The 12,679-nt window shown below is 39.3% G+C and overlaps 1 protein-coding gene across 2 annotated transcripts; it reads left to right on the top strand.

The window, feature by feature from the left end:
* Positions 1-9,661: 9,661 nt before the first annotated feature.
* Positions 9,662-12,139, top strand: atp5mc3a (ATP synthase membrane subunit c locus 3a). 2 transcript variants are annotated; one of them, XM_074659279.1, is made up of 5 exons: positions 9,662-9,728; positions 9,938-10,026; positions 10,998-11,072; positions 11,530-11,720; positions 11,829-12,139. In XM_074659279.1, exons 2-5 carry the CDS (start codon positions 9,988-9,990, stop codon positions 11,941-11,943), a joined length of 420 nt encoding a protein of 139 aa, XP_074515380.1. In that variant the 5' UTR covers positions 9,662-9,728; positions 9,938-9,987; the 3' UTR covers positions 11,944-12,139. The 2 variants fall into 2 exon arrangements, with proteins under 2 accessions (XP_074515380.1, XP_074515381.1); XM_074659280.1 differs by having other exon boundaries at positions 9,676-9,820.
* The last annotated feature ends 540 nt before the right edge of the window (positions 12,140-12,679 follow it).

Consider the following 12,679-nt stretch of genomic DNA (forward strand, 5'->3'; position numbering starts at 1 on the left):
TAGGGGGCAGCACACTGCCATTACAGATTGGCCTTTAAATCATATTTAATTGCTCTTTTGTGTAGTAGTCTGTAACTGCAGTTTGACTGGAGCTTGAAACGCACCGTTCTTCTTAATCCACTATACTGTGTGCACCATATACTGTCTGTCTATCAAATTCACTCTCCATATGCCGTCCTTAACAACCTTCTGTCTGCTCAAACTAACGCGCACATCTTTGTTAGGCGTTATAATAAAAACAGACAACAGTACATCTTAGTAATGGATCCCAGTATGAGGTCAAGCAGATAGCTCTAAAGTGGCCTCTGGCTCGTTTTCTTTTCCTGTCATCAGCTTTGGGTGGCTTTTACTAAAGTGTCATAAGCCATTTCATTGTAAATCTCAGTGACCTTGAAGTCGCTTGAAAAAGCGCAGATCCGTAAACCAATCATCGCACGGCTGCCCCTGTCAGCCACGCTCCTGTTCACACAGTCACTGCCTGAATTTCCTGATGTTAAACAGAGGAAGGAAAGAGGAATAAAGCTCAGTGTTTGTGAGAACACAGTGTCAGTTTTATTTAAAATCCAGCCAATATTGGCATGATAGCACTGCTGTTAGGGAATTATTTAATAAAATCGCAGTTCAGTTGAACATCCCTAAGTGCAGGACTTCCAGTGGATACATAGAGGTGTTACAGACTTAGCTAAAAAGTCAGGATAAAGACTAATGATACTGCAAGCCTCAGCATTTCTTACACCACTTCCAACTGCGCCGCTCACCAGCTGCACAAAGATCAGTGTTATTATGGATCTGGTGAAAAATCAATTTTGCGAATGCTAATGTCCTTTATATCTTTTCAGAGATAAAGAACGCTCGGTGCGTTTCCGTGGGATGATTTCCAGCGGTATCAGAGATCTGCCTGTCTACTCCTACTGCATGTGGATTATTGGACCAGCTGCTTGAAGGCTGTCTACGCTCTCAATGAAACAGGTTCTCAGGTTCTCTGTACGACCGACCCACGCAGGTTAAAGAAGTCTTTGCAGAGCTGCGGTTTGTGTGCAGGTCTTTAAAACAAAGTGACCTGGATTCAGTTTCCACCTGATTTTACACCTGTTCTCCAGTTTGCTCTGGGAATAGAACTGGAACTGCTATCACGCTGTATGATGATCACTGTTGTAATTATTAACCGTGCCACCCAGGAGAAATGGCACCATCATATTTTTTAGCTTCACTGGCTATTTAGAAATAGCTTCCTCGTGATCATGTAATTATCATGTAAACGGGGTCTACTTTTCCTGCTAAAATCGTGAATTGATCTAATACTATGAAGACAACAGAGTAGCAGCGCTGCTGGGTCTTTGTGGTAATCACATACAGGTGCTCTTTGGATCCCTCAGGTGTACTGTGCTTATTCAATCTTGTGAAGGGCTCATTGCATGGGTGGAATAGGATCTCAAAAAAAAGTACAAAATGCAAGTCTCCTTCAAAAATAATCCAAGGCACACTGTAGAGTTTGAAGAAAATTAAAATGCCTTTATTTTACATGGCAATAATTGTTTAAAATGACCAACGCGTTGTGACCGACATAGGTCTTCATCAGGGTAATTGTCCTATCTGAAAGTAGAATAAATAACATTTGAATCAATAGTATGACTTATTATACATCAGCAGAAAAGATAACACACAAGTTTGGGGACTTTATAATAAGGACCCCAGGTGTCTGAACTACCACTGTGTCTGTCAAGGAAGGGAAGGTTATGTGTTAACCGTTCATAATGCAAAATGTAACTGGAACTGCAGATACAGGAAACATTGTTTATACCAAGTTCAAACTAGTCGCTATATATCTCTGAACACAGAAAACGTGGTTTTCAGTAATAAGCAAAGATAATACTTGTATATTACGTCATCCTGAATCTAGGCTGCAACAGTATTGTATGAAAAATTAATGCTGGTGACATCATTTTCTGTAGTTCAGTCCTTGCCGTTAAAGGGACAGTGTGTAGGATTTGGCGGTATCTAGTGGTGTGGTTGCAAATTCCAACCAACTAAGTATCCCTCCGCTCACTCCTCCCTTTCCAAGACTGAAGTAACGTGAGCTGCCGAGTGCAAAACCGAAGTAACGCCGTTTATCTCGCTCAGAGGCTATTCTTACCATAACAACATTACTTTAGGAGCCACCCAAGTCAGATGGCGGCCGGCGGTACCACGGTTTTGCACTCTGCGGCTCACGTTAAAACAGTTTCACAAGTGTGCCGGAGAACTACGGTGGCCTTCAGGTAACGTAGAGCCAGGGTTTGGTTTGTCCATTCTGGGCTATTGTAGAAACATGGCAGACTCCGTAAAGAGGACCCGCTCCCCAAGAAGGATGAAAAGAGGAGATGGCACGCGTCATATCTTTGGGGTACAACACAGGCGCAGTAGAATCTGGTCTACACTTGCCAAAATTGAGCCAATCGCAACGCACAACCGCAGCTCCAGTTACACTGCGCTTGTGTTATACCCCATACCCCAAGACCCGTGTCCCAGCCTCTTTCAAAAGGACTTTCCGCTCCCTTGATATGAAGGGCTCATTCTAAGCTAACGAAAACACAACGATTCTTAGTTTCAGGTGATTATACACTAATGAAAACATTTCTGCGAAACGTTAAACTGTCAACAAGTGTTGTAGTTAGACTTCTTTTCTTTTTCTGTTTTGTTTTTGTCCCCAAACAATCAGATTTAAGAAGGTTTGCGTAGCTTTATTTTCCTTTAATACAGACAACTTGCAATGAAAGCCCAGCCAGATGTTTCCATAAGAGGCTATCTGATTTATCTATTAGCTTTAGTTAATACTTGAAAGAGAGAGAGCTGCTTGTAAGTGAAAATAAGGAATCAGAGGTGGAGCGCAGATGAACTGTAGCCCTACAGGCTGTGTATCCTCGGTCTTGACAAAGAAAGGAGCGTCTAGTTTCGTGCAGCATCCAGGAATGGAGATTAGCACGGAGCCATCAGCAGCGCTGCAGTCCCTCCCTACCCTGCTTCTCCTGTCAGACCGCCTCCTCCCTGCTTGTCAGGAGCTCCGACGAGGAGCTGTAAAAACCTTTTCCCCTCTCCTTAACAACTGCAAAACAACACGCACACACCCCGGCTGAGGTGCCTGCTTTTCTGAGGCCTCTGACAGGACGTGCTGCAGGCACAAATTGTAATTCATAAAGGTTAAGGGGGTCAATGCCTTTTATTACCAGTCTGAGTGCATCCAGCTTGATGGGGCGGGCATGCAAATGGAATGTCTCGGAGTGTTCTATGCAAGAACTCAGACAGCGAGTGCGTGCGTGCCTCTGAATGGGAGGAAGTAAAAGGTGGTGGGGGGTGCGTGAGATCGGCTGCTCTCTCCACCTTCCACAGCCGTGTAGGACCACACAGCCGCTGCCCGGTTAATTAGACAGTATGACATTGACCTCAGGTAGTTAACGGCCACTTTGATATGTGCCGTCTTGCAATTAATATATTGTAAATCTTCATGTTTTATCATACGGCTAGCTCTGACCTATAAGTGTCTGCATTACACTTGGGCCTACAATACATTCTTACATTTTACATTTGCATTAACAGAAACACAATAGCAGCAATGTGACTCTGCACTTACAGAATTAACAGGAACATTAAGAGGTTTAGACTAAACCAGGTACAGTATCACAAAAATGGGATAAAGTTATTTTATCTATGGGATAGTTATTGAGACCTATATCAAGAACAGCAAATATTCTGTCCTGCTTAATCCGTCTGTGAATTTTAGAACAATGCTGTTGTGCAAAGTCTTATGTTTCTCATCTCTTTTGTGCAGTTACCATGACCCCGGCAACAAAGGCTATGATCACATTAGACCCTATTGCACCCTCTGCTGGTCCTTTACGGAAATGTTCTTGTTGCTACAAGTAATGTTCATGTTAGTCTCAGGCCGGACTGGGCTTATAATGAAGCAATAACAGGTTTGTAAGTTTATGATACAATAATTACTGGACATGAAACATAGTTTTACCAGATTATGTGATGATTTTTTTCTGGGGTTATGATACAGAAGTTTGGTTTGAGCCTTGCAGAGGTTATCGCTAACACGATGATCAATCATGGGAAATAGGCTGTTGAAAAGGCACCCAACTTGGCGCAAAACTCCTACAGCAACGTGAACAAGCTCAAGATTAACACATGAAACAAACTGCTCACAGAGAACAATAGAACATAACAGATCAGAATGAAATAGGAGAAAATAGAATCGGGTAGATATAATATGATAGAACAGAATATGATAGAATAGAATACATCAGAATACAATAAGATAGACAGAATAGAATAGAACAGAACGGAATACGAAAGAATAGAATGCACCAGAATATAATATGATTGGATAGATCAGAATAAAATAAAACAGAACAGAATATGGTAGAATAGAAGAGATTATGATAGAAGAGAATACATTACAATAGAACAGAATATGATAATAGAACACATTAGAATAGAACAGAATATGATACAATAGAATACATTAGAATGTAGTAGATTATGATAGAATATAATACATTAGAATAGAATAGAACAGAACATGATAGAACAGAATAAAACAGAACAGAATATGATAGAATACACCAGACTACAATAGAATACACCAGAATAGAATATGAGCACACCCCAATATCATATGAATACACCGGAATAGAATATGAATACACCAGAATAGAATATGAATACACCAGAATAGAATATGAATGAACCAGCATAGAATGTGAAAACACCAGACTAGAATACGCCAGAATAGGGCGCCTGGTTATCTCAGTTGGTAGAGCGGGCGCCCATGTAACAAGGCTTGGTCCTGACCGCGGCGGCCCAGGTTCGAATCCGGCCTGTGGCCCTTTCCGCATACACTCTCTCTCTCCCCCCTTTCCAAGACTCTATCCACTGTCCTGTCAATAAAAAAATTAAAAAATGCCCCCAAAAATATAACTTTAAAAAAAAAGAATACGCCAGAATAGAATGTGGATACACCAGAATTAGGGGTGAAAGAAAATATCAAATATCAGGATATTAAGTTTTGTGATACTGTATCGATTGTCAAAAACAATCTATTGATTTTTAACTAATAGTTTACATGCAAAGATTAACTCAGTCAGTAATTTATTTCATTGGCGGCAAAGATATGCGCCCTCTCAAAGTAGTACTGTGATGTTGGATGTTAATAATTAGATGTTCAAGGACTGTTATGAATGCAAATCGCAATGTTCTGATTTCATAAAAATGTAAACATTTTTGGCAGTGTGTTCTTCATACTATGAATGTTTTCCTAAAATTACATTTTTAAAAATGGCAATATATCGCCTTGCTAACAGTATCGCAGTATATCGCAATATCTTGAATCGCAACGCCTGTATCGTGAAACGTATCGTATCGTCAGATTCTTGCCAATACACAGCTCTAACTAGAATAGAATACACCGGAATAGAATATGAATACACCAGAATGGAATACACCCAAATACAATATGAATACACCCAAATTGAATTTGAATACACCAGAATAGAATTTGAATACACCAGAATAGAATATGAATACACCAGAATAGGAGATGAATACACCAGCATAGAATACACCAGAATAGAATAGGATAGGATAGAACAGAAGAGAGTATGATAGAATAGATTACATCAGAAAAATAGGATAGAACACAACAGAACAGAATACAATCAAATAGAATAAAACAGAACACTATAGAATAGGATAGAAAAACACAATGGAATAGGACAGAACAAAACACAATAGAATGGGAACAAATAGAATTGCTTGTATTCAGCTGTTCTGTGATTTTTACTACATGAGATCCTTCGCTGTCTTCTGCATTTCTGGTACATATGTGATCTACTGAATCTGGCTTGTGGCTTGGTGTTGGCTGTAAAAGTGAAAAGATCATACCTGAGGAGCCACTGAGACCTTCCTCTCTTAAAGCCAGCATGCAGCAAAGGCAGACTCCCTGTGCTCATTACCTTTCCATCACAGACCAGCTGCTGTGGAGTCATTCATCACGATTACAAATCCGCCCCGGTGCTGGTAGCCTACAGCTCCACCATCAGCCTGTGAGATGCACCGGCAGGGCCCCGAGCCATCAGTCCCTCTGGGCACGGTGTTAAATTCACACCACAACAGGTGATAGCAGTGGACAGCAGCAGGCAGCTTTTGTTATGAGGGAAAAAAACTCATTTTGAAATACTGGTTGAAATTCTGCTTCTCCTGCAGCCAGGACAGAGACCATTTGAAAAAAAAAATAGTGTTTTTTGATGTTGTGCTGGTGCCATGCTAATTACAATATAACTTAAAACACCTTTGAGACAGATTTCTCCTTCTTCTAGCTACCTATTTGATCCACTGAAAAATGTGTCGCTGTGCTGTGCTGTACGCAAATATAGAGGAAAGGGAAGCACATTGTCTTTCAGAAATTGGTTAGGATCATGCTAACCTCATCTAAACTGCCATTATTTCCTGGTTTGATTCGCACCAATGCTACAGCCACCTATTTCCAGTCTTTAAAGAGACCCTCGTTCCCACAGTTGAGCCAAGGTCTACCAAGAATCTTAGTGTTAAGTGACAGCTTTACAGATAGATTTTACCACTTCTTCCCTACAGAAATTCTTACAATAACATTTTAATGTCTAGTTATCAGACATTTATTTATAGTATATATTTTAGAAGTTGGTTATATTCTTTTTTATCACTTTTATCATTTTAACACTCATACATACATACAGAAAGAGCTGTAACTGAACTGTTACAAACTCCCCCAGAAGTCTGTTGTCATTGCATTAACCCAAAACGTACTACTTATTATGGTAAATGCAGCTTTAAATACATCAAATAAACCATTCAAATCCACATTTTCCCTTTTATGTTCGCTTTTATGTAGCTTTAAAGTAGTTTGAAAAATAATCTTATTCAACACTTTCTGACAAGATCACATATGTATATTCTGTATTGGCTCATTCCGGCTGTACATTGAAGTTATTGGATATGGTGAAGTTATTGGATATGGTGTTTACACTGAAATCAAACCCCAGACTCCATCTTTTTCATGGCTGGAGCATGCCCTCAAATGAAAATATTCTAGATGTGTGTCATTTTATACACTTTTCCCACAATTTAGCTAGACATATCTGGTATCCTTGGATACTGGGATCTCCACTAAAACTTATTGTCAACAAATCCCATGAAAAAGCTAAAACCAACATGTTGTTTTCTATCTGTCAGTACTTTCAAACTTCCCTACCCTGTTTGTAGCACTCAACCCCATAAACATTAGTTTCTACTAAAAGTGTGAGTCTTTTAAAATGCTGTCATTTTTTTAAGAAAGGCTAAATGATTTACTGAAACTGTAGTTTTCAGTTAACGTCACTCAGGAGTCAATAGTGTATTTTGGGGGGACTATTTTTAGCCACAGCTTTGGTGCACTGTTGAGTATTTACGGCAGCAGGGCAGTGTTTATGGGATTGACTTCGAATAACCTACAGTGCCCAAGGTCATTAATACGTTTTAAATTGCATTTTGGAACAACAAAGATCTATGGCACAGAGTAATAATCTATATCACACTTTGGCAACAAAGCAATACTTGTTTTTGTCAAACGTTAAATGGTGCATATTCTTAATAGATTCTTGTTTTAACTAAAGCTTTTTTTCACCTCAGGGACCGGTGGGTTAATCTGTTTTACCCTTAGCTCCTCCACCCATTTTCTCTGTAAATTAAAATATCTTCAGTTATTCAACATTGTAGTCGAGCCAGACCAACAGCAGCTATCAATTTCCATTAATATCACTATAAACATTGCAATTAGGGTTAGGGTTAGTGTGGTGTGCTGGTGGGGCAGCACAACTTAGAGGGACACCTCGAGGCTGGACAAACTGATCAGGCGGGCCTGCTCTGTGGTCGGCATGGAGCTCGACTCTCTGGTGACGGTGGCAGAGGAAAGAACACTCAACAGACTGCTGGCCATACTGGACAACGCCAGCCATCCTCTGCACGCCGTCATCACCAAACAGAGGAGCTCGTTTAGCGGCAGGCTGCTGCTCCCCAAGTGCTCCACAGACTCAAGAAATCCTTTGTCCCCCGAGCCATCAAACTGTACAACACCTCTCTAGGGAGGGGGGAACAAAGGAGGACGGTCTGCAGGACAGATAATAATGCACTATACTCATTTTTAACAGTCTCTTCTGCACTATATTCACTTTTTTTAATAGTCCTGCATCACAGCTCTTACCCTGCACTATATTCAGTTTTAACAGTTTTCTTCATCTCCTTGTATTTTTATATCTGGTATATTTTTTTGTACTTTGTACTACTAACCTTTTACTGCCTTTTTACTAACATGTTTTGCACTATGGAACTGTGATGCTGGAAACTTGAATTTCCCTCAGGATCAATAAAGTTACTATCTATCTATCTATCTATCTATCTATCTATCTATCTATCTAAAACGGAGCGTTTCAGACGGAGGGTAAATACAGGCATATTCAGGCCGACAGTATGAGGAAAATAAAGTTTTTTTTTAACATTACAGCATGTAAACATGTTCTAGTACAAACACAAAATACAAGTATGAACCTGAAAATGAGCATAATATGGGACCTTTAACTACCTGCCATCAGGTCTTCTGTGACTCAGTTTGAGGTAAATTGATTAAAACACATATTTATTTAGGGATATGCACCATATGAGCACAATATATATAATAATAATAATAAACTTTATTTATATAGCACTTTTCTATACAAGGTTACAAAGTGCTTTTAACATGTTTTGCACTATGGAACTGTGATGCTGGAAACTTTCATTCTCACTGTGCAATATCATTTTCTACTTGTGCAATTTTGTTAATAGTCTGTTTATTGTCAATACTGTATATACTTCTCCTGTCTGCAGGACAGATAATAATGCACTATACTCATTTTTAACAGTCTCTTCTGCACTATATTCACTTTTTTTAATAGTCCTGTATCACAGCTGTTACCCTGCACCATATTCAGTTTTAACAGTTTCTTCATCTCCTTGTATTTTTATATCTGGTATATTATAGCTGATGCATCTTGGTTTTTTTTGCACTATCCCCTTTGCTGCTGTACACTGCAGATTTCCCCACTGCGGGACTAATAAAGGAATATCTTATCTTGTCTTATCTTATCTTGTCTTATCTTATCTTACCTCCCTGCAAAAATGCAAAATCTTAAAAAGCAGCTATATTTGTCTAATTACTGGTCAAATTGCTCATAACATTTAACATAAGACACAAACATCTAATAATTAACATTTCAGTGACTTGTTTTTAGATAATATATTTAGTTGAATATCTTAAGTGACAAAATACTACTTTTCAGCATTACAGGTTTATTAGCTCTTCCTAATACTAGTGAAATAAAGCTCAAAATTAGTTTTACCAGCTAATTTCAAGATGTCTTTTTTTTATCTTGGATTTGAATTTCCCTAATAAAGTTACTATCTATCTATCTATTAAATGTAATAAATTGTATTATCCTTCTTAATTATATTCAGAAATTACATGCGCATCCATCAATAAACACAGACTGTGTGTAAACAAAGATTTTGTGAATGAACATTGTTGTCATGTTAAATAAAGTTTCAGTGAAATGACCTTCTCCCCCGTCATCATCCGGGTCCTCTACGTACAACTCACCACGCATGCGTACTCTTCCACTGTGGTTCGACCTCTGCAGCCGGTGAGTGTGTAAATGGCAGATTGAATGAGAAGCCTTTATCTTTAACAAATCCTCTCTCATCCTCTCTCTTAACTCCACATCACATCGCACAAGTGAGGACAGCATGCAGAATGGATGTGAATGTACATATGAGTGGCTTTATTTTGTCTGTGGAGCATTTTTACACTCGTTTGACCTTTTACTTCTCTCTCTGGTCTTTCCTCCTTCAGAGAGACCCGGGATTCAACCAGAAAACACCAACAACTACCTAAAATAGAAGATGTACGCCTGTGCAAAGTTCGTCTCCACGCCGGCTCTGGTGAGTTTGCTTTCTTCTGTGTGTTTTCAAGCTGTGGATTTGAGTCTTTCTGTCTTAATAGCACGGATAAATCCGAGTGGGCCTGTGTCTGAACTTGACAGCAGCTGACTGGCAAGGGTATCTGCAGGCTGGGCCTATAAAGCTATAAATGCTAAACCACAGAATCACAGAGAGGTTTAAAGCTGTGGCAATGTAGTGCTGATGTTTATGAATAAGATGCATGTAAGTGATCTTCAGAAAGCTGCCACTGCCTTTGCTGTAGCTTGTAGCAGCCCTTTTCAGTAATGGCCCTTAGCTAAGGTCATTACAAGCCTCTGTTAGCCACATTTAGTGCAGACTTTACCTGCAAAACTCATGTGTGCAATTGATGCAACAGTGCATTTGTGCATTGTTTGATCCCAAATAGATGTTGTTGCTATTCATTCTCCAAGGTTTCTATGATATATGAGTTATCCTTCTATGCTATATGAGTTATTAGAGGAGAAGGGGGTAGGGAAATGTAAGTTGTACTTCAACCTTTTCTAACACTATTACTCTTGTTTTATTTGTTATGATTTTGTATCTGTTTTTATTTATTTTTAAAGTCTTTCATTCATTCATTCATTCAAGGTCATATTTCTATTTTTCTAGTAGCTCCAGCAGGCTAATGGGTATCAAATTACAGCAGGACAATTTGTTAGTAAGCCTTGTTATTAATATTTATTGCAGTTTGCCAGCATCATAGATGACACTTCAAAACGAAACCAGGAGTGACTTTGACAGTACATACTGTACTCACAAATCATTATAAAGGCCACAGGTCATATAGTGTGTGTGCACTGCAGTGACTGACACTGTGCTTGACAAAAGTGACGTTTCAAGGTGCCTTCCACCTGCTCAGACTGGGAATAGCTACCGACAATAATGGTTCATGTTGTACTATGCTTCTTGTGTGTTGTGTAACTAAATTTGTGCTGCTGTCGCTGCTGCAGGTCCGTGCTGGTTCCCGGGCTCTTTACAGACCCCTCTCTGCCTCTGTGCTGTCCAGGCCTGAGCTCAAAACAGAGGTAAGAAGAAATACAGGGACTGGGACTTTGACTGTCATTCTACCACTTAGTTACTGAAAACTCATTTTGACTGATTATTTCTGACATTTTATGTGTAAATAACTAGAAGCAATGTCAAATGTCCATCGTAAATGTGGTCTTGATGTGCCAAAGATCCCAACTTATTGTCCACTTACAAGCTTTTCAGGGTATTGATTTAGTTATCAATTTGAAATTAACAATAGCATGAAATCCCATCATTGTGAAGGTTAACATGGGAAATGGTAGAATTTTGGTACTTGACAAATGATGATGTGAAAATTGTCATTTAGTCATTGTTGTTTAATCAGTTGGAGTTGGTCTTATCACTAATACTGTTTGTTTCAGCACTGTTTTCTTGTCAACTAACTGTGTTGTCCTATGTAATGGCATTAGTTTTTAAAGGTGAAAGTTGACAGTGTTGTCTTTTTTCTTCCAGAGCGGTGTTGCTGTGATGCCACAGAGCCCCCTCACCCAGGTCACACTGAGGGGCTTCCAGACCAGCGTTATCAGCAGGGACATTGATACCGCTGCCAAGTTCATCGGAGCTGGAGCTGCCACAGTCGGAGTAGCTGGATCCGGGGCTGGAATTGGGACTGTGTTCGGCAGTCTCATTATCGGCTATGCTAGGTTTGTTCTCGTGTGCATGCATCCTGAAAATGAAAAAAATTCACTTGGATTAGTAGATTTCTGGTGCTTGCTTTTTTTTTTTCATTGACGGTTTGTTCTTGTTTGCAGGAACCCATCTCTGAAGCAGCAGCTGTTCTCCTATGCCATCCTGGGATTTGCCCTGTCTGAAGCCATGGGACTGTTCTGTTTGATGGTTGCTTTCCTTATCCTGTTTGCAATGTAAAATTCTGCTGTCATACAACACTTTCATTACAGATGTGACTACATATTTTATTGTGGCTACCAAAAATTGTTCCGTGTTGGTCTCATGGAAATGTACATTTTCAAGACTTTCAGACACTGTCGAAATACGCAAAGCATGTATTGTACAAATGTAAGAAATTACGTGATTAAAATACATGTATTTGACTATTTAACAATGGCGCTAACTTTTATGTCTGGATAATAGAAAGCTTTCTTGAATGTCATCTTTTCTGTGAAGCAGCTGCTTAGACTTGCCATGAATCAGCCTTGTTTTCTCAGCACATCACATGCAAGCTTTTTTGGGGTCCACCTTAATGAATTCTTGTTTCAGGTGCAGTTAAATAGTACGGTACTGTAATTAGGCAGCAAGTGGGTGCTTGCTTTTGTAAATGGCAAATAAACCTAGATTTAATTGAGCTAAATAATGGGTTTTGACTTTTTTGAATGTCATGAATGGAAGTCCCTGCTGGGTTGTTTATAAAACTGACCAATTAGTCATTCTGTAATGTAAACGGCTTGGATTGGACTGGATTTAGTTCAAACTGAAACAATTAAGTCAACTGATTAAAAATTATCCGTTAACCATTTAAGTCACTTTATGAAACAAAAATGCCCAACATTTGCTGGTTCCAGCTCTTCCAAAGGGAGGATCTGCTGATTCTTTTAAGGTTGTTTTTTTCAGTTTTGTTTCATTGTAAAGGGAGTAGATTTAGGTT

Source organism: Sebastes fasciatus, chromosome 14, assembly GCF_043250625.1.
Source record: "Sebastes fasciatus isolate fSebFas1 chromosome 14, fSebFas1.pri, whole genome shotgun sequence".
Taxonomy (NCBI): domain Eukaryota; kingdom Metazoa; phylum Chordata; class Actinopteri; order Perciformes; family Sebastidae; genus Sebastes; species Sebastes fasciatus.